The 22,988-nt window shown below is 41.5% G+C and overlaps 1 protein-coding gene across 7 annotated transcripts in view; it reads right to left on the reverse strand.

The window, feature by feature from the left end:
- FNIP2 (folliculin interacting protein 2) overlaps window positions 1-22,988 on the reverse strand; it is a 126,930-nt gene that overhangs the window by 17,374 nt on the left and 86,568 nt on the right. For all 7 annotated transcript variants that reach the window (XM_027068209.2, XM_027068194.2, XM_015063688.3 and 4 more), the window contains 6 exons: window positions 17,313-17,514; window positions 16,780-16,868; window positions 13,647-13,793; window positions 13,360-13,529; window positions 4,662-6,015; window positions 3,610-3,766 (listed from right to left, as the gene is read on the reverse strand). In XM_027068209.2, the coding sequence (XP_026924010.1) occupies window positions 3,610-3,766; window positions 4,662-6,015; window positions 13,360-13,529; window positions 13,647-13,793; window positions 16,780-16,868; window positions 17,313-17,514 (2,119 nt within the window). The remainder of the gene's footprint in view (window positions 1-3,609; window positions 3,767-4,661; window positions 6,016-13,359; window positions 13,530-13,646; window positions 13,794-16,779; window positions 16,869-17,312; window positions 17,515-22,988) is intronic.

The following is a 22,988-nucleotide window of genomic DNA, read 5'->3' on the forward strand; positions in this document are numbered from 1 at the left end:
AACACTTGATAGCATTATCTCAGAGTTTTCAAACCAGACCTGTAAGTACTATTCATTTTTCAAAAGCTGAAACTGATGCTTAGAAGAGTAAAGAAACTGCCCGAGGCCACAAAGCCACTAAGTAGCAAGCCATGATTCAAATTCAGGTTTGTCTGTCCTTAGAAGCCAAACTTTTAACCACTGGATTATATTTCATCTGTTCCTCCAAATACATTTTTTTTTTTTTTTTGAGGCTTAGTGATGCCAACTGATTTACCTATCGGCAAATGAGTGCTAACACTAAAACGTGAATCCAGCATCAAAGTTAAGTCAGTGCTCCTCCCCTACTATGCCATAATTTAATACCCCTAACATTGCCCTGGACAGCAGTATTCACAGGCAGACAAACACACCAGAGGAAAAAAGGGGAGAGATAAAGCTACTTGAGGGTCATAGGTACAGCATGAAGCTGGCTCTCTCACTCTGTCTCTCCCACTTTAACATCTAAAGTCAAAAGGAAAACAGAGAAAGAATGCACATTTAGGTATGGCAGGAAAAAAATGAAGCTAAATATTACTTTAGCCTAATTTAAGGCAGCTGTATAATCTACATGCTAGGAGACGGAGAAATAGTTCAAATGACAGAAAAGAGGTAGTGTATGGATTAAACAAGAACATGTGTTTAAATATTTAAAGACCATCACAAGCTTGATATGGAAAAGCCAATAGTAAAAATGGAAATAAAATAAAGCTAATATGTCTTTCTTTACTGAGACTGGAATAAGGAAGAACATAAAAAGAAATTCGTAGTATTGGAAGCTCTAGAATGCAATCCCTCGATGAGAGAAGAAATTCCACAAACTAGTTTATCATAGTTATAAAAGTGCACATTTACATAAGACAGATTTTACAATCCACTCATGCATAGGTCTAGAAAATAGATCAATAACTTAAATCAATTGCTTTCAAACAGTTAATAAAAATCCTTTGCTAAAAACGATTATGAATATCAAAGCCCAATGAAGTCTTGCATGAACACTAAAAATTATTAACGTCCAAAAAATAGGTTTTTGAACACAAGTTAAGTAAAGCAACTTATCCCAATCTTTTATTCCTTAACAAATTATTATTCCAGCTCTAACTGTGGTCATGAACATTTGCTCTTGGATCTTTGCTTCTTTCTCTGGCAACATACCCAAGAATTTAAATAATTACTAGACTTACAGAGCAGTAAATTCAATATAATGTTAAAACCCTAATTTATTTTTCAACAAATATTTGTAAATGGCAGTTGAGAGTAAGGCTATTTTTATTTAAACACTGTCCCAGACCAGAGTCCCCATGTGAGAGGCAGTTTAAATGGAACACTACTTCAAAAACAAAATTCATTATGATGAATGTGCCAAGTGAAATTAGAAATCTACTAATGCTAATTGGATGCACTCTGAATGCATTAAACTTCGAAGATATTTTTATGAACCCTTTGCAATTTCCTATTAACACCCATGCATGGCTGCACTTTGGATGTACCCACAATTTGACACAATATAGGTTATTATGCTTAATAACTTTCGATCTCTCGGGGTGATTGCATAGTCTGAAAAAATGAGAAAATCTACAGTGTGAAAACACTACTTCTCAAAGGAAGGGAAAATAATATATGAAAAACCTTTAAGAGTACAAATAGAGAAAACATGGATTTGTTTTTTTCAAATGTCAGAATTACAGAGCTCACTGGTCACCATTAACACCTAATATACACAAAACACTGGAACTTGTCAGCCTGTGGAAAATAGTAAAAAAAAAAAAAAAAGTCATGAATGGTTTTCCAGATAAGCTCAAGGACGGTTATCAATCAATTATATTTCCAGAGTGGTAAGTGAGCCAGTCCAGGGCATTTGGGCCACACACACCCCCTGGTAAAATCAATGGCACTGAAGACAACCCAGCCAGATCATACTCGCTCTCTTGGCGCCTCTGTCAGAAGCAGGACACCGGGCTTCATGCAAGAAGGGTCCAGCAAGCAATACCGATGTTCTTACAGATCAAACTGATGGCAGAACAGAGAGGAAATCCCCACAGGTTTTGCATATATGGATATAAACACATAGGCAGCCGACAGAAAAGGAAAAGAGGGCCTCTACCTCCCTGCCTTCATGCTACCAATAGCTACAAAATGTACGTGAGTCTAAAATCACGGAGGCTTCCGTGGTATGAGACAACCTAGACAGATAGTATCACACAATAAGGGCACTGTTCTTACCCTAATGTCACTGACGTAGGGATCACTGACATGATAAACAAGTATATGGTGTTCATTACAACTCTGAAAATAAAATGTTACGACATTTTTTTTACAGAAGACGAAAGTAACCTCATAGCTTCATTCCTGGAATATCCTGGTGCAGGGTGGTATCTGACCACAGAGCAGGGTGGGGTTAGGAATGTTCGGGTATAAATGTGTACCCTGGGCTGGCCTCCCCAGCTTCCAATGACCCCCTCCCCATCTCTCCTCCCTCCCCATTCAGGGGGGTTATGAAGACATCTGCTTCACTACTGAGCTTTTCTTCCCATTTGACACAAATATCTTTAGCCTGTTTAGCCTGTGTCTGATGTATGTTTAGTCTTCACAGAGGAGATGCTCAAGGCCAAAGATAACACGCGGTGCCTTCTGTTCCACCTTTCAAAAACTACTTGTTGGTCGAGGAGGTAGGTAACAAGCCAAATTCCAATTTTCTTAATGCAGTGAGGACTTTCCCTATTGCACAAGATACATTATGTTTCCGGTGCAAAACATCTATTTTTGCACATCTGCCCAATAGCAGCTCAATTAAAACCAGGCCCATCAGATTGACACAGTTTCCTTAACTGCTCAGTTCCTGTCATGCTGCAGATAGCAGAAAAGCACTTAACGGCAGCCACAAGGCAATTTTCCAGTAAGACTTGTTAATCTTTATACAGTCATCTTCATGCCGCCATCAAAGTGAACTTAATGACAAATCAGTTAAAATAAATTACTTTTAGGAACTTGTAAGGATCGGATAAAAAGCAAACCATATGTGACATCTCTTCGGTCCTCCCCGTGACGGCATATAATTGTCACCATCTGTGCTGTTTATTCTATTTGCTGGGCCCATCCGCCCTCCAGATCCACTCTTTGCCCTTGTCTGTCTTGTGCAGGCCCCAGGAGGCCGACCTCTGTGGACCTCGGGACTATATCTGCATCAGTTTTGACCTTGCTCTCTGGCTTCCAGCTGGACTCAGCCAGTGAGAGGTACAGAAGAGCTCAGAGGCTGAAGGGAAAGGGTGTCAGGGAGTTATTCTTCACCCTCCCCAGAGCTCGTGCAGCCAGGTGGCTGCTCTTCCAGCTCCAGCTCTCCACCGTTCTGGTGTCACTGCCCCCCCCCCCACCCCCCCAGCCACTTATCCCTCAGGCCCACGTGTGCCCAAAGCTCCCAGCTGCTGCTACTCCCTGGGTGCTTCACCAACCCTTGTTGATTGCTGTAATCTCGCCCACATCTCTATAAACAATCCTGTAACCGCACCCCCTTCAGTCTAGACACCTGCTGCTGGCCCAGACCCTGGCGGACATATTGTCAGCAGCCAGAAGCTCCAAGTTGAGATTACTTACATGGACTGTGTGGACCAGATCGGCCACCAGACACTGCTTCAGCTTCTCATCGCTGCTGGTCCCGTGAAGCACCAGATCAGGCATGTACGTGGGGCAATAACCCGCCAGAAGTGAGCGGCCAAAGTTTCTTACGTTTGTGTTGCTAATGCTCTGAGACCTAAAACAATATTGGCCCATTAGAATACACAATTAAAAACGTACCCCCTTCTCGCATCACCATTGGCACAAAACCCCCAATAACACAGATGCAAAAAACAGATTCATGGGGGTCCGTCTCACCAATCCGCCAGTAAGTGGATCATTGACATGGGAAAAGCAAGGGGGTGGGAGGAGAAAAATAATTTCTTTTTTGATGGAAGGGTAGAAGAAACAGTATTTTCTGTCACATATTGACATGATGCACCTCATATCAAACATCCACCAGGCAGTCTGTGTCAAGAGAGTGAAGAAAGAGAAAGTCTACTGGGGGGAGGCGGGGAGGCACTTGCCAAAAACCTGGCTTTAGGAACGCGACACATCTGCACAGGGTGGTGCCCACACCAGGGCAGAAGAACAGCAGAAATCTCTAATTACTGCTTTCAGTCATCACAGCCCAAATAATCGACCTGATGGAGTGTTAAGGAAGAGGTGTTGTTTCCCAACCCCGTCATGCTGCTCTGAGCTGCAGGAGAGAAGCCACACGGTGAGGGCAATCCACCGCCTCCGATGCAAGGCATCTGCTGCCAGCCATACAACTTCCGTGCGGATGACAGAAAATTAAAATACCTGCTCACCTCCACCATATCCTCGAGCTTCCCAAAATGTCACAAGAGCTACAAAGGCAACGGCGTGCCTCGTCACTCAGAGAGCTCAGAGGCACCACGCCACTGTCATCCCCCTTGGAGAAAGGGCAGCCTCGAAACCCTGTGCAGCGGTGTGATTAACACTAACGCTCCGAGAAAAAAGCCATCATGTGTAACATGGCCAACGGCAGCTAATGTGATCATGCGTGTTAAGTCAGAAAACCAGTATTTGAACCCAGTTCCTTCTGCTTCCCAGCCTGCCGGTGTTACCTGGGCAGAGGCAGCTCCACTTCCAAGGCTCCTTCAGTCCAGTCATCGCTGTGCTCTAGATTCAGCGAGGCTGAAGCACACGCCTCCTCGTCACTGTCTCCAAGAGCGCTATCTGAGCTTTCGTTCCTGGGAATGTCTCCTTCCATCCTGAAGTTGGCCTTCCTGTCAGCATCCCCACAGGGGACATCTGCAGCGCCTGAGAAGCCAGAGTCCTGCTGTGCACACCTGCTTGGAACAGGCTGTATCAAAGGTCCCTCGGCAGCCTTCAGATACAAACCTCTTGTTTTCTCCAGAATCCTCGTTCCGGCTCCTGCGGCACCGCCATCAGGTGCCAACGTGTCAGCACACTGGCCGGGCTGCCCAGCGGCATCTGCCACAAGCTCGCTTCTGACGCCTCTGTCCTCAGCAAAACCCCTCTCAAGTTCACCTTCATCCCTCTCAGAAGATGGGTTCTGAGGACAGGGGATGTTCTTTTGGAAGCCAGGTGTAAAGGAGCACCGAGAAGCCTGCTGGTCCTGAGCCAGGTCAGCGGCCATCCCAGACTCCGCTGAGGGATGGCAGGCTAACTCTGGATACTGTCTACAGGCCATTAGCCGCTTCTCCATTTTTTGTGTGCGGCTTTCGAAGTCAGACTCTGGAGATACGGAACTTCCAATTTGGAAAGTGACCTTTTCTAAGGGAGGCTTCTCCCAGGAATGTCTGTCAGGGCAAGGCCAGGCTGCTGACCGGTCTGAGAGTTTCTTGGGCATCTCCCCTTTCAACTCTTCACTGACAGTTCGCTGGCCGATCTTCACTCCTGCTCCCAACCCTTCACAGTTGGAGAGTCTTGAAGAGTCATCTCGTGGTGCCTCTTTTTCACTTTCTTCCTCCCCACAAAATGCACCCTGAGACTTCCAGGAGCTGCCCGATGCTGGCTCTTGGAATTCCACGCCGCAGACTTGAGAACTCTGCTCTGCCCTTTTGTTTCCTTCTTTGTCAGGTTTGGGACACAGGTCTCTAATGTCAGTGCCCTCTGGGGACACACCCAGCCCCTCAGGCCTGGGGCTCCTTCCCTCAGCCATCGAGGGTGGCAGGATGGGGGGAAGCAGAGCAGGCTCACTTCTCACTGTGACAACCACATACTCAGACTCCTCTACTTCTCCCCTCTCCAAGGCTGTGGTGATGTTGCTCCCATTTAACACTTGGTCTCCTTCACTGTGACTCCCACTCCAGGTCAGCTGATTCTCTTGTAGCTCAGAGCAACGGAGAAAGTAGGTCAGGACATAAAGTATGCGTTGGACCAGATCCTTCTGCTTCCCCAGCACCACCGTGCGAGTCAGCCTCACTGGAGAGCCAATGGCTCCGTAAAGATCGCCTGGAGAGCAAAACACACACCAAGTTGTTTGGGGCAAGCATGTCATGGATATGTCAACCTTTACAAGAGAAAAACAGAAGACTTACACTCCCAAATTAGGATTGCTTCTTCACACACCTGACTGGGGCAAAGAGGTAATTCCTACTAATGACCATGTTTTAGCTGTGCCTCTGGAAGGGAAAGCGTAAGGCTGCGGCTCACCGCTCCTGGTGCACGGACACAGTGCTGGTGTACAGGGCCCCTCTCCGTGCTCGTTAGGACTTCCCACACAGCTCGCTGGGCAGGCCAGCCCCCACTAGAGCTGGCTCCCTCAGCTCACTACACAAATCAAATACTGTTATCTTGGAAACAAGAATGATGGGATTTTTTTCAGAACAATCCCAGGACAATAGACCTTGGGGTAAAATCCAAATTCAGGGATCTCTGAACAGAAGTGTAGTGAATCAATTCAAAATACTTAATGAAATGGCCTGCTCAGAATTCCCTCAATACACACACACACACACACCAAGTAGAACCAATGTGATTAACAAGAAGAAATCACTTAGTCATGAATAATGAATCTGAATTTATTTTCCATTACTTCACCTGAAAATCCTACTGGAAGAAAACACGTCCCATAAGTTATATCCTGACAAATTGATTAAAAACTATGTAATGAACCACAAAAATTTAGCTTAAAGGTGGAAGAAGGGCTAATAAGAGCAAATATGTCAATGAGCCCAGCAGTATAAGCTTTCCATCAAAAGTATTTGTTAAACGCCTATTGAAAGTATTGCCATTTGACAATCTGATTACTGTTTGAAATGCTTTGATAATAATGATACTGACAATTGCAACAAACAGCCAACATTTACTGAGTGTGCAGGCAGAGTGCTAAGTGATTTGCGTGGATTTATCCTGTTTATATCCTTGTATAACCAACCCTGAGTTAGAAACCATTAAGAGAATAATCAGAATGATGGAATAAATCAAAACTTGCAAAGCTACTAAATAAAGGAGAGGAGGTACATGGTAACAGTTATAAATAAGAGCTCAGGAAGTTAGAACTCATCTGAGGAATGCATCTAGAGAGAGAAGGGAATGCATTTTTATTAGAGCACATACTAGATAAAACTAATTATACCAACAGATTGAGACAGGAAAAAGTTATGGGAACCATCAGGAAGTACTTGCCCCTGGGAACCATCAGGAAATACCCCCTCTGGAGAGTATTCCCTAGTGTAAAGCTACTGCTCCTGAAAACATTTAAAGGGCAGGACACAAATGACTTTAAAGAATCCTCTCTATAAAAAGACTACAGGCTAATAAAGCTTTATCTTTGAGGCTTTTGAAACTGACAGATCATTCAGGAATTCAAAAGAATAACTCAAGACTGTAGTCTGATGCTAGGACGAGTATTTCTGTTTGAGAAAACTTTCTAGACCTCTCATTGCTGCAGGGGGATCAGTCATTTCAGGAATTCAAGGGATGTTCTTGTTAAATCAGTCTCAATGTTAATAAAGAGGATAACCATTACATATCTGAAATCTGGTACAAAAAAAAAAAACACAGAGGAAAGGCAGGCCACTCAGAATGACAATATTTTTTAGCAATGCATTGAACATTTGGCATTGCACATTTTAATAACTAATAAATGGGGAAAAAAGAAAGCAAGGAAAGCTACTAAAAATACAATTTATGATGTTTCCCGCTTCGGTTTTCTTCTTCAATATTAGTTTGGCTACTCGGGGTCTTTTGTGGTTGCATAGCCTCTACTACAAAGCTGTAATCATCAAAACAGTATGGTACTGGCACAAAAACGGACACTCAGATCAATGGAATAGAATAGACAACCGGGAATTGGACCCACAAATGTATGGCCAACTAATCTTTGACAAAGCAGGAAAGAGTATCCAATGGAAAAAAGATAGTCTCTTTAGCAAATGGGGCTGGGAGAACTGGACAGCAACATGCAGAAGAATGAAACTAGACCACTTTCTTACACCATACACAAAAATAAACTCAAAATGGATAAAAGGCCTAAATGTGAGACAGGAAACCATCAAAACCCTAGAGGAGAAAGCAGGCAACAACCTCTCTGACCTCAGCCGCAGCAATTTCTTACTCGACACATCTCCAAAGGCAAGGGAAATAAAAGCAAAAATGAACTACTGGGACCTCATCAAGATAAAAAGCTTCTGCACTGCAAAGGAAACAATCAACAAAAACAACAATCAACCCAACAGAATGGGAAAAGATATCTGCAAATGACCTGTCGGATAAAGGGCTAGTATCCAAAATCTACAAAGAATTTACCAAACTCAACACCTGAAAAACAAATAATCCAGCGAAGAAATGGGCAGAAAGATGAATAGACACTTTTCCAAAGAAGACAGCCAGATGGCCAACAGACACATGAAAAGATGCTCAATGTCACTCATCATCAGGGAAATACAAATCAAAGTCACACTAAGATACCACCTCACACTGGTCAGAGTGCTAAAATGAACAACTCAGGAAACTACAGATGCTGGCGAGGATGTGGAGAAATGGGAACCCTCTTGCACTGTTGGTGGGAATGCACACTGGTGCAGCCACTCTGGAAAATAGTGTGGAGGTTCCTCAAAAGATTAAAAATAAATCTACCCTATGAGCCAGCAACAGCACTGCTAGGAATTTTCCCAAGGGATACAGGAGTGCTGATGCATAGGGGCACGTTTACCCCATTGGTTATAGCAGCGCTTTCAACAATAGCCAAATTATAGAAACAGCCTCAATATCCATCAACTGATGAATGGATAAAGAAGATGTGGTTTATACATACAATGGAATACTACTTGGCAATGAGAAAGAATGAAATCATGCCATTTGTAGCAACGTGGATGGAACTAGAGGGTATTATGCTAAGTGAAATAAGTCAGTCAGAGAAGGACAGATATCATATGTTTTCACTCATATATGGATCTTGAGAAACTTAACAGAAGACCATGGGGGAAGGGAAAAGGAAAAAAAAAAGTTACAAACAGAGAGAGAGGGAGGCAAACCACAAGAGACTCTTAAATACAGAGAATAAACTGAGGGTGGATGGGAGGGTGGGAGAGAGGGGAAAATGGGTGATGGGCACTGAGGAGGGCACTTGGGATGAACACTGGGTATTGTATGTAAGCCAATTTGACAATAAATTGTATTCATAAAAAAATAAAAAATAAAAATAAAATAAAAATACAATTTATCAGGTGCCTGGATGGCTCAGTCAGTTAAGTGTCTGACTCTTGATTTTGGCTCAGGTCATGATCTCATGGTTTGTGGGTTTGAACCCTGAGTCAGGCTCTGCACTGACAGCAGCGCCTGCTTGAGAATCTCTCTCTCCTGCCCCTCCGCCACTCACTCTCTCTCGCTTTCTCTCAAAATAAATAAACATTTCTGAAAAATCTAAAAAAATACGATCTACAATAATTAAAGCTGTATAAAGTAATGACAGCAATTGTGTGTGGAAACAGTGCCTTTATTTTAGGGTCAGTCTTCATAAAATAATGCATCATGAAAATAAGAGACCTGTAACATTACAGATTTACTGGATCTTCAACTGGAAGACAATTTTTTGAGCCCTGGACTGACAAAGCCACTAATTTTAGAGTAGATTCCTTTGTTTTCATGAGTAGTATTTTATAAAATGAAGTTGCACAACAATGTGAATAGACTTAACATTACTGAACTGTACACTTAGAAATGGTTGAGATGGTAAATGCTATGTTCTGGGCTTTTTTTAAACCACAATTTAAAATACAAATTTAAGGATGCCCGGGTGGCTCAGTCACTTGAGCGTCCGACTTCATTTCGGCTCAGGTCATGATCTCACGGTTTGTGTGTTCAAGTCCCATTTAGGGCTGTGCACTGACAGCACGGGGCCTACTTGGGATTCTCTCCCTCTGCCTTTCCCTCTCTCTCTCAAAATCAATAAATATTAAAAAGGGGCGCCTGGGTGGCTCAGTTAAGCTTCCGACTTTGGCTCGGGTCATGATCTCACAGTCTGTGGGTCTGAGCCCCGTGTCAGGCTCTGTGCTGACAGCTCAGAGCCTGGAGCCTGCTTCAGATTCTGTGTCTCCCCTCTCTTTGCCCCTCCCCCGCTTGTACACGCTCTCTCGCTCTTAAAAAGAAACATTAAAAAATATATTCAAAAGAAAAAATATATAAAATTTAAACTTAAAAAAAGCAAGAAAACGAGAGAAGGTAAAGGAGACAGACGAAAGGCAGAGAGTGCATAAAGCAGGAAGGGAGCCGGGTGCAGGGAGAGGTGACGCCCACAGAGGGGGACATGAAAAACTATCAAGGGGACAGTGAATAGACAGAAACCAGAAAGCTGAGAAACTGAGAACGTAGGAGCGCTATAAGGGGAGGACAGAGAAAGGGTGGGAAAGGTAGGGGGAATATGGAGGGAGAAACCAAAACAGAGGGAGGAACTGAAAGAAAATGTTTTTAAAAAGAGACGAGGAGAGAAGCCAAGGATCTTAAAGGGCCACTTTCTCCTAGATTACATTCTAATAAATGTGTATGCTACAAAGTTCCCCTCTACAGTGTTTCCCCAGGCCCACACATTGTAATTTATTCTATCTTTATTATCATTTAATTCAAAATATTTTCTAATTTCCCTTGTGAAGTATTATCTGCCTTTTGGGTTATTTAAAATGGGTTAATTTCTGAGCAGGTGGGAATTTTCTCTGTATCATTTTTTAAAGTTATTTTCATTATAATTTCAGTGGTGAAAGAAATTGCCTTTCAAACTATGCGTACCCATCCCACGACAGAAATACATTTTATACTGCAACCTCACTCATCCCCTGAAACAAACATTTTACAAAACAGTACCTGTGTCACTCTGATATTTTCTATTGTACTGACCCTTTTAAATGCTTTTCTGACCCACAAAATTGCTTCCACAAGCCACTAATGGCTGGTGATCCAGCTTTGGAAAGTCCTTGTGTAGAGTGCTCATGTTAGGCAGGGTGAGGATGGCTGAGCTCCTGGAGAGCAGGCCAGTGAGGGTGTGATAGACCCCAAGGGCTGGTTGCTTTCAGCTTCTCTCCCCACTTTCCTGAGAATGCCAAGGAGCCAGGCAGAGGTGGGCACAGCAGTGGTACCCGCTCTGGCAAGCATTCAGATAAGCCTTTGAAATAATTCAAAATAAGAGTCTTTTCTACAACTTAGGAACCTGGAATAAAATTACCTCCGCACCATTGCATATTCCCAGAAATTTGTATTTTCCTATTTACTGGGACTTGGTAAATATTTAATAAAAATAATAATAATTGGAAGTGGCTCCCCCACTGAAGCTGCTTGATTTTTTGTAATGATGGAAACTCAACCACCATTTACACTTGGCTTTACAAAGCTATCACAAGACTCTGCTCTGTCAACCGCCAGACCCCTGCTGGATGATCTGGGGGAGGGGAGGGCAATAATACATGACCTACTACACGACTATGAGCTCATAGGAAGGGACGTTGCCTTGTAATGCCAAACACAGGCTCTCAATTATTTAAATTTCAAATGGGAAGCGTGTCTAATTATAAATACATTCATCTAATTAAATGCACAATGTTTAATTAGCATTGTTTTTAAATGGGTGACCCGGTAGCATGAAACACCATGTTTCCTTAATATCTAGCCCCCTTCCCTTTGCCACTTAACGATACTGCATTTTTTCAAGACTATTGTTCCATAACAACAACAATAATGCTCTGTCCTCCCCAGAACTGTATAACCCAGAGTGAGGCATACTCTGAGTTCTTCTGAGCTCGGTACTGATTGGTTGTATTAAGTCCATTTTTAACATCCATAAATTCTTTAATTAATTCATTTAACATGTACCTATTATCCCCCTAACTGTGAGACATGTATTCTCTTTCTTAAATCCGGGTCACAAGGGCAAGACATCTTTATTATCTATAATGTGAGGACAAATAATAATAGGTTTGGAATGAGAATCTAATTAATTAACACATGCAAAAAGCACTTAAAACAATGCTTGGTTCACAGTGTCAAGTTTTCATTATTGTTATTATAACATGCCATTTTCTAAGATTAGAGTGCACTTCCCTAGTCCGTACTTCTGGAAAATGCCATTTTAACATTTCCTTAAGCAAGCCTTCCTTGAAAATCCCCTCCATCCCCTCACTTTGTCTCCCAGTGCCTCTCTAACATTAATATTTTCATCAGGAGCATAAATAACAAAAGTGCTTTATATAGAAGTAAATCCCACAGCAACCATTAACTATTATCATCCCATTTTATAGATAAAGAAACTGAGACACAGAGAGGTTAAGGCACTTGCCCATGGAGACTGGATTTGATCTATGTAGTCTGGCTGTGGCACCTATACCCTTAACCTTCACACTATACTGTCTCTGTCTTGCATCCTTCTCCTATCAAAGGAGTAATCAGGATGTTTTGAGATCATCTGAATACAAATCTGCCACCTCCATTAGGCAGCTAGCTTCCCCAAGCTAAGCAGTGTGTGTTAACCCCATATCCCTGGCATCTAGCATAGGATCTGGATCAGCGTGGGCAGCAAGTTTAACTGTGTTACTCTACATGATTGATGAGTGAGAGGTCCAAGAGTAGACCTCTTGTCCACATGAACCCAAATATGCCACTTTGAACTCACAAGTCCCAAACTTTATAACCAACTATGCCAAAGCATTAGATTTCTGTACCATGCCTACGTGCAAAGCTTTGAGGAAATAAATGCCACCATCTAATTGCAAGGAAGTGGTATAGAGAAAGACAAGGTTCCTAACTCAAGCTAAAGTTGTAAAGGTAGTAAAATTATAGTATGTTACTTTCTTTTTCTCCTATTTTTCTCCAACCAAGTCCATCCTTGAGGGCAGTGGTTCTTAGCCAGAGAGTGTCTTGCCACCCAGGAACAATGTTCGGAGACATTTTTGATTGTCACAACTCTGAAGGGGGTTTTTCACTGGTAGCTAGTGAACAAAGGCCACTGATGCTGTTAACACCCTAAATGCACAAGACAGCCCTCCCAAACCCCACCCCACAAAGAATTATCTGGTCCAAATATCAATAATGCTGAGGTTAAGAAACCCTGCTCTAGGGTGAACTGCCACTGTGGTATGGGAGAACGATTTACCTGTTCCGCTTCAGAAGAGCACAACAAAGCTGCCAGCGGCGGGGAAGGAGAGGAAGGGGTTGCCCTACAACTAGACCCTGTGGGCCAGTCTCCTATCATCTGCCTGTCCAGGGACAACTCCTGAATCTCCGGGATGGAGAGCCAATATCAACAAAAAATTCTAGCATTTTCTCCATTCCATCCCATAGAGTCTCTGAATAGTCAAATTAGGTACTAACCCAGCTGTGCCCAGAGAGGATTATATGGATGTGTTTTGGCCAGCGTGTTCACTGACTGAGAGGTGCGTTTCTCTGAGAAGGCTTTAATGGGAGGGTGATCAACAGGCATGACAGTCGGTACCCAGGCCAGGTGGTAGGTTAACACTGCAGTCAGTAAGGCAGCAAAAAACCTTGGAGAAATGGAAGAAAATACAACCAGATGAGTCAAGGCAGGAAGAGGCATGTCACATACACCACAGACACTGGCCATGGAAGTTGCAAAAAGGCTTCAGATATTTGAAGCTTACTGATTTTTGTTGATCTGTTCTATCAGAAGTGTAAACTCCTTGAGAAAGCGCTGGCAGAGCTGGGTTTTTTCCAAGGTGCTGGACATCATGGTAAGCCATACGGGTTCAGCTATCCTTGGAACGGAATATAAGTTCCAGATAGTTCCTCTATAGAAAAGAGAAGGGAGACATAAAACTGTCACACATATTATTTTGGATAATCTCTGTATAAAGGAATAAAGAAGAAAACAATAATCTGGATCTATGTAGCCCTTAAGGGATTCAAACAGTATATAAAACAGAGATCAGCAAACTATGATCCAGAGGCCAAACCTGCCACCTTTTTTGTAAATAATATTTTATTGGAACGCTGCCAAGCTCATTCATTTATACATTATCTATTGCTGCTTTTTGCAGAATGGCAAAGTTGAGGAGCAATGACAGAGACTCTTTATGGAAAAGGCATACTAACCCTTGATATAAAATATCCATTTTTTAAATGATTTGTTTTCACAATGCCTATTATCAAAATTTGCGTTTGTTTTTACAGTAAAGAAATAAAGGAAGAAAGAAAGTACATGCTATTTAAAAATGTGGCCAAAGGCAACTCAGCTCTCCCAAGTGCTAGTTAGTGCTTAGTTCTCTAAGCCAAAGCACCCTATTGATTTCAGATGAAAAAACTACATAAATGGCTCTTCTTCATGATATATACTGAGTTTCTATATGGACTAACAGAATCAAATTCTTAGAACTATAATCTATTAGCAAAACTGACTAATGTAGCTCTATCACTTTACAGATATAGAAACTGAGGCCTAGAGAAATTAAGTTACTTATATAAGACATTGAATGACAAGGTCAGGATAAGACTTCAGGTTTCCCAACACCTGGTGCCAAGGCCTTACTCTAAGCTTCATGACTCATAAATGTTTTTCCAAAGAGCACACTAACTTAGCTTAGGACCCCCACTGGAGGACATATTCACTCCAAATAAAGATGGTAAGACATATTCTGATTTTCTAGCTATGTGCCTAAATGAACGGAGATACAAGAGAACGTCACCTTGGCCAAAACACATCTGCTGAGTTAGGTAGCAATGACAGATTACAGTCACACAGAACTGGGAATTATTTACTAAAACTAGGTCTCCCATTGGTAACACTACATTTTGTCACCATTTCTGGAAGGGTAGGTTGTTGAAGTAAGAATAAGACGTGTCTTTGAATAAGTGAGGCTTTCTGGTTCTGTACTTTCAGATTCTTGACCTCTGAAAAATTAATACTTTAATCAAACTAGCACAACTCCACACTATTTCTCAAATATATGACTTAGGTCTTGACAGTAACCAGATAATGACAAATGTGCTATCTGAGTACTTTATACATAACACAAGGTTCAAAGACCACTGGGGATATTGTTTCAAGTAGCCATATAGAATTCACCAGCATATACCTTAATCATCAAAAAAATGTTCTAGGGATGCCTGGGTGGCTCAGTCTGTTAAGCATCCGACTTTGGCTCAGGTTACGATCTTGAGATTCATGGGTTTGAGATCTGCATGGGGCTCCGTGCTGATGGTGTGAAACCTGCTTGGGATTCTCTCTCTCTCTCTCTCTCTCTCTCTCTCTCTGTCCCTTCCCCAAGTGTGTGTGCCCTCTCTCTCTCTCTGTCTCTCTCTCAAAATAAACTAAAAAAAAAAAAAAAAACAACAACAAAAACAAAAACAAAAAAGCCCCAATGTTCTAAAATTCTAAAAACTGTAAAGAATTTTTTTTCATGTTCATTTATTTATTTTGAGAGAGAAAGAGAACACGAGTTGGGGAGAGAGAGAGAGAGAGAGGAAGAGGAAGAATTCCAAGCAGTCTCCACACTGTCACACTGGTGTGGGTGTGGGTGTCAGCGTGGAGCCCAAGGCAGGGCTCGATCTCATGAACTGTGAGATCATGACCTGAGATGAAATCAAGAGTTGGACGCTTAACCAACTGAGCCTCCCAGGCACCCCTGTAAAAATTCTTTTATCTTTTAGCTACAGAATAACAGTTTGACTTATTAGTTCATGACGGCTTCGGAATATGATTCCACTCCCCATTGAGAAACTGGCTCAAAGAAATGGTGCAAGAACCCCAGGTTAGCATGGTGAAGGAGAGTCCTACCCTCTACACTACACCTTCCTACCCAGATATTAGGAGCAAAGACTAGAGAAAACCAGTCTCCAGAGTACAAAGATCATGAATTAAAAACTGATAATGAAGACACACTAATTTAATGTTCAGACCAGGATACTTATGAGAGGGCACTGGGTATAAACAAGGACTGTCCTGGTAAGCTGGAAGGTATATCTGCCTGACACATATACGCTCTCCAGCTATGCTGTACTCTTTTTATTTTTGTTTCTTTTTAAATTTAAAAAAAAAAATTTTTTTTTTAACGTTTATTTATTTTTGAGACAGAGAGAGACAGAGCATGAACGGGGGAGGGTCAGAGAGAGAGGGAGACACAGAATCGGAAGCAGGCTCCTGGCTCTGGGCCATCATCAGCCCAGAGCCCAACGCGGGGCTCGAACTCACGGACCGTGAGATCGTGACCTGAGCTGAAGTTGGACGCTTAACCGACTGAGCCACCCAGGCGCCCCTTAAATTTTTTTTTTAAGGGGGCTCCACTCCCAGTGTGGAGCCCAACATGGGGCTTACACTCACGACTCCGAGATCAAGAGTCAGACACTTAACCGACTGAGCCACCCAGGTGCCCCTCTCCAGCTATGCTCTGGATGAGTGTCCCTGAACTCAAGCCTTCACAACTGTAAAGTGGGGTCAGTTAATAGTGTTTACTCGTAGGGCTTTTGTGAGGATGACATGAAATAATGAACAGGCTTATAAGAGACACATAAATATTAGTTTTCTCCATTCATCTCATTAAAAGCAATCAAAGACTGTCAGGCAGCAGTGTGGATTATGTGGTGCTGTGTGACTTAAACATTCTGCTCTATTTGATCTGGGTTTCCATCTTGAAGGAAGGAGCTGCTAAAGTGACCAGTAATTGCCAGCCCCTAAATTCTTCCAAGTAATGTCTCCATGTATCCCCAGATCCATGGCTGCCACCGCTACTGCCACTTATAAATTTATCCTGTTGGATTTGCCAGACTTTGTCAACGTACCTGAATTCTCCCAGAGCTTCCATCAGACGGCTGACATAAAACTGGACACGGAGACTTGATTCTGCTATCTTCCTGCAGGAGATCATGGCCTTCATTGAAGAGAGAAAAAAATTTACTTTCTGAGAAGAAACTCCTTTATAACTGTTTACCACTGGGCATTTATTAATAAAATACTAGTATAATGAAAACACTCACTGTAGTAATGACTTAAGTCATCAGAAAGCAGTCATTTCCTTTCCTAAAACAATCTAATGTCTGATATCTAATATCAATGTATTAAAGGATCTATTACTGTTGCAGGTGATTTAAGTTCTCTAAAAAAGGGATCTGATCATAATCCATGAGAGTCTACCATCTTAAGCCCTATAATCACTTCTCTATTTGACACAAGATTACAGTCTTTTTTTTTAAAGATATTATTTTTAAGTAATTTCTACATGCAACATGGGGCTTGAACTCACAATGCTGAGATCAAGAGTTGCATGCTCTATTGACTGACACAGCCAGGTGCCCCTAGATTACATTCCTATTACCTTTTCAATTGCACTCTTCAGCCTGTTCATGTGAGACTCAAAAAGGGGGAAATGAGAAAAAAAGAAGTCCTGGAAATTCCTTTGTGCTTCTTCTTTCTCACACAGAGAAAAGATGATGCTTATGGCAATTTTCTTCCTCCGAACCATGGCCGGATTAGAACTACAGGTTTCTTCAGCCAGGCTGAATGTTTCATCAGTTGACCTGCAGGAACAGTAAGTTTGAAAAGTTGCCATACATCAAATAATCACACTGAAGATAAACTGCAGTGCCAGGGGATGCCATTCAGAAATTCAGAAAGCTAATGTGAACACTCAGGAGTCTGAACCAAGAGTTTCATCTACTTGGAATTCATTCTTTTCTCTAATTCTGTCATGAAAAATGAAAACCTCAACTTACCACAGCGTATTTAACACAAAAAGAAACTTAAATAAAAATTAAAAGTAACCTTAAATATCCTCTTGTTAGACTCTTAGTCTTTTTCCCTTGGATAATTTTACATCAGATTGGTGGTATTTAGGAAGGGGCGAGACACATCTGGTCACTCAAAACAGAGGCCCTTTGTTTTGGTTGATAGATAGCAAAAGATAAGAACATTAGAAGGGAAATGATCCTGTGGTATTCTGTTTAACCAATGCATCATGTTTGAAACTACTGGTAGTTGAGGCTGACTTTCCCAAGGCTATTAAATCCATTACATGAAGTTACTCCAGTAAATGCTCAGATTAAGCCACGCAATTGATTAAGCTCTCTGGGAAATCCCCCAAGCAGAAAGACTTCTCTCTCTTCTGTGTAAATTCTTAAAAAAACTTACGGTTCTTTTGAGAGACTCCGTGTCTATGATAAGAGAATCATGAAGCCAATAAATTATGAATATATTTGTCTTAAGGGGGAAGACTCACAAATATGGCCTAACCCTCTTATTTAGCTATTCTGAAAAAAACAGCATAACTAGCATATAGTTACTAACAGCAAAAGCGAAAATAATTTTTTTTCTACAAAGATACCAAAAGGAAAGGACATAATATATTGCAAATGAAAGCACCTTGCCTGGCACACCGTAAGTATGCAATTAACTTTCTCTTTCTCACTGACTTCACCATTTAGTCTTGTATATCTGCAGAATATGGGACAGGACTGCTTCCTCTATTTTCTTTACCACAAATTACAATAAAGCAATTACTTATGCTTGGCAGGATTCAAGGCAGCTGGCCTCCATACTCTTGATCTTAAACTTGTTTAGTGCTCCACTCATAGCCTATAATGTTCCTGTGATTTTGAATATATCCATACCTCTGAAAACATGCATGCATAAAAAGTGTTTTGGTCAGGAAAGCCATTTTACTTTTAAAGGAAAGGGGACAGACATCTTGTTCTAACCTCAGGAAAGATATGCTACTGCTTCTGTCAACTTCAAGCAAGATCCCAGAGATGTAGATGTGGTTGATAAGCCAGTAACAGGCGCTAACAGACATGCCACTGGCAAGGCATGATCTCCAGGTAGTGTTGTAAATGCTGTGCATTATAATAAATCATCAACTGTTTTCTCTGAAAAATCCCTAGATCCTAATCATCTGCTCATTTAAAAAAAAAAAAAAAGACCCTGAGCCTATCTTAGAATTTTAATTTCATACAAAGAAATTCCATACAGTAAATATTCTCCTTTTCCAAAGTACCCGTACTATAACTTTGTTTTTTGCACCAGTTTATTTCTATTTTATAGGAAGTTCTGAGATTATATTTATCAACACTTTCTCGCAACCTTTTCTTTTTTTTTTGTCTGGCATCTCCTACTTCTCTTCTTTGCCCAAAGTAAAATGACCATCTCAGTCCATTTATCTTTGGCCAATATGGTCCTTAATAATGAAATTGTAATAAACACTTAACCCTATGCGTTTTTATGCATCGTCTTCATCTCTACTGTATAAACAATAGCCAACTCTGTCTTAACACAGCACAGAGTGCCACCTACTGAATTTCTGAAAAACTTCCACAGCTACAATAGCCCTGCATAGCTCTTACTTGCTTCACTGTGTCTGTCTAATGCATTCTATTTTTGGGTGGGGGGAGAGGTGGGGAAGAGTAGAGGGAGAGAGAGAATCTTAAGCAGGCTCCATGCCCAGTGCAGAGCCCTACTCGGGCTTGATTTCATGACCCTGAGGTCATGACCCGAGCCTAAATCAAGAATCAGATGCTTGGGGCTCCTGGGTGGCTCAGTCAGTTTAAGTGTCCAACTTCAGCTCAGGTCATGATCTCACAGTTTCAAGAGTTCGAGCCCCACGTTGGGCTCTGTGCTGACAGCTCAGAGCCTGGAGCCTGCTTTGGATTGTGTGTCTCCCTCCCTCTCTCTGCCCTTCCCCGCTCATGCTTGCTCACTCACTCTCTCTCTCTCTCAAAAATAAATAAAAATATTTTTTTAATGTAAAAAAAAAATAAAAAAGAATCAGATGCTTAACCAACTGAGCCACCCAGATGCCCCTCTCTCCACTGGATTCCTGGATTCTAACGCAACAGAGCTTCATTCTGAAGTCTTAGATCAACTGTGCAAATCAGATCATATAGTACTGTAATTGTATTTTTAAAATTATTCCACAATGAAAGAACATTTCAGAATGTTTTAAAACATTTGAGTATGTACCCAAATACTTCACCGTATCTTCTCACCCTCAAATCACCCTGTAAGGTACACAGATCTTTTTGCAAATGTGGAAACTGAGGCAGGGTGATTCATCAACCTGCTTCAGGAACAGAAAGCTTCTTAGAGACAATGCTGGCACTAGAACCCCGGGTTTCTGTCTTCTAGTCTGGGCTCATTTCCTAGACTCTGGAAAGGAGCAGGGACTCTGCCCCATGCCTGATCCGTCTGCTGCTGTTCACGCCTTCAGGTGCATCCTGCCAGCTGGAGCACGGACAGCAAATAGCTGGGAGAAATCCCATCAGCTGACAGGACTTCAAGTCAAGGAAAACCCACTGCTATACTCTTAATCTTCTCCTTACAAAAAAATCAAGTAGAATTTTGTTGACACTTATGAATAAGCACTTACATACATTATTTTTACTTCAAGATCATAAATAAAGCAAAAACTATGATTATGTAAGTGCATCTCAATCATCTATAATTAATATCACCACTGCTTAGTTTGTTTTTGTCAGCTTTGAATTTAATTTGAATGTATGTATTATATTGGAACATATGAAACTGCCATTTTTATAGGTCAAAGAACAAACCTCTATCAACTTTATATGGTTGGTTCAATTTAATAATTCGAATCAAAAGCCCTTCTGGGAAATTTAATACCTCAGTCCTTTAAGGTTTCAGTAGCTTCACTAAGGGATGGAATCTCTGCAGTTTCTCTTCTATTACAGGCAGTACTTCCCCACCAGCTGGTAAAGGTCCAAGCCCAACTCCCCAACCAGTAACCAAAAGTTACCGCCTGGCACAGCAGGAGGCCTGGAGACATGAGTATCCAGCGTGGAACCAACTGCTAAGGACTGTGAAATCATCCTTTCCATCTTTATCTGTTAGGAAGTTTTTGATTACTGTGAATTTTCTCTCAAAGCCAGATGCAATTGTGTTTTTGGTACCCACTGTTCTCTTGTCTAACATAAAAAAACTAATTTTCCTACCTCCATTCCTGCCAAAAGTAAGAAATCAACTGCAGCAACTTTAAATGAAGGGATCTTCATAGGTACAGTGATCAATTCAAAACGTCAGCCACATTTATATTCTGTGTGTGCCAGATTCATGGGCATGAGACCCCACTCACACAGAGCCCTGTTCCCAGATGGGCCCCAGGTTTGATTTAATGTTTTGCGGTTGCCATCTTGAATTCTTGGTAATTTTATCTTTGAGCCTGTATTCTGTAGGTAAAGTCTGATGGGACAATGAAACATGTGAGCGAGCAGTGAAGACACCAGGCTGCAGAGTGCACAGTGGGCTCCGGCCTAAGGGCATGCAACCCAGCCGCTGAGCAACTAGCTAGGCAGTCAGGCACACGCTCACGTGTCTGAGCAGTCCAGGGTAGCAGGAGGCCCCAAGGCAGCAAGCCTGGGACCTGGGCCCAGACTGGTGGCTGTGAGAGGAGCAGCAACCACAGCCATGGGAGAGAGCAAAGACCTGGGTAGTGCCATGACCCACAGTGCGAGGCCAGCTAGCCCATCCATCATCAGAACCTGTCCCTGTAGAGTCTGCACAAATATTTAACTCTGACCCAAGACCCAAGACACTGAATTATCACAAAGCGCCCACAGTGGACACTGCAATAAAGCACATCCAGGAGTAATCAGAATTCTTCAGAGTTTACCATCTACAGTTTTGAAAAGCACTGCAACATTACAAAGTATATATCTACAGGCATAGAAATAGAAATTTTTAAAAAATTTTTTTTTAAAGTTTATTTATTTTTGAGAGAGACAGAGACAGAGCATGAGGTGGGGAGGGGCAGAGAGAGAGGGAGACACAGAATCTGAAACAGGCTCCAGGCTCTTGAGTTGTCAGCACAGAGCCCGATGTGGGGCTCGAACCCACGGACCGTGGGATCATGACCTGAGCTGAAGCCGGGCGCTCAACTGACTGAGCCACCCAGGCGCCCCATAGAAATTAAATGTAAAGATTGTTGCACCGGACAGAGAAAAAAACCCATTGTTTTCATTTGAAGCTTCAGATAAACAAATTATTAATAAGAAAGCCCATTTAAAATTAATTTTCCTGGAGCGCCTGGGTGGCTCAGTTGGTTAAGCGTCTGACTTTGGTTCAGGTCATGATCTCATACTTTGTGGGTTTAAGCCTCGTATTGGGCTCTGAGCTGACAGCTCGGAGCCTAGAAGTCTGCTTCAGATTCTGTGTCTCCCTCTCTCTCTGCCCCTCCCCCACTTGTGTTCTGTCTCTCTCTGTCTCTCAAAAATAAATAAATGTTAACAAATTTTTTAAATAAAATAAAACAAATTTTCCTTACAATTGAAGATACAGTGATAGAATGAAAAAACAGGCATTTTGAATTATATACAACTCATGAAGAAACTCAGTTGCTTGTAAGACTTTCATGAGTTACAGTAAATGTCAGAGGAGACATTAAAATAACTTTGTATAAATTTACATTTAAAATTAAATTCAGTCTTATACAAAAATGGATTTGTGTGAAGAATTAAATTTTTTTAGAAAAACTGTTCCACAAGAATCATCAGATCTGGATGCAATGAAATTTATATTTTGAAAGTTTATCAAAAACTTAATCCAATGTTTTCATAACACATAAAGTTCCAGTAACAGTTACATCAGCAGAAAGATCTTTCTCAAAACGAAAAATTGTCAAAAATCATTTGCCATCTCGCATTTGCCAAGACTGACTAATGGCTGCTTTCAATTATATCAATTGAAAGCAAAGTTGCTAAAAAGTATAAATTTTGATAACCTGACAAAGGAATATAGAAAAATGAGCCAGAAAAGACTTATGATGAATCGAGATATAGCATTATTATGTAAAATTATGATGCTGAAATATTAATTTTGCAATCTATAGTTTTTCTTCATATTTCACTATTATTCCTATTATATTTTGTAAGTAAAATATTTTTTTAAATCTTTACCTTTTAGTACCTTTAATAGTACTTTTCCTTACTTTTTGAACAAAGGGGCTCCGCATTTTTTTTTTTTATTGTATTTTGAGAGAGAGAGAGAG

The sequence above is a fragment of the Acinonyx jubatus genome, chromosome B1, assembly GCF_027475565.1.
Source record: "Acinonyx jubatus isolate Ajub_Pintada_27869175 chromosome B1, VMU_Ajub_asm_v1.0, whole genome shotgun sequence".
Classification (NCBI taxonomy): Eukaryota; Metazoa; Chordata; class Mammalia; order Carnivora; family Felidae; genus Acinonyx; species Acinonyx jubatus.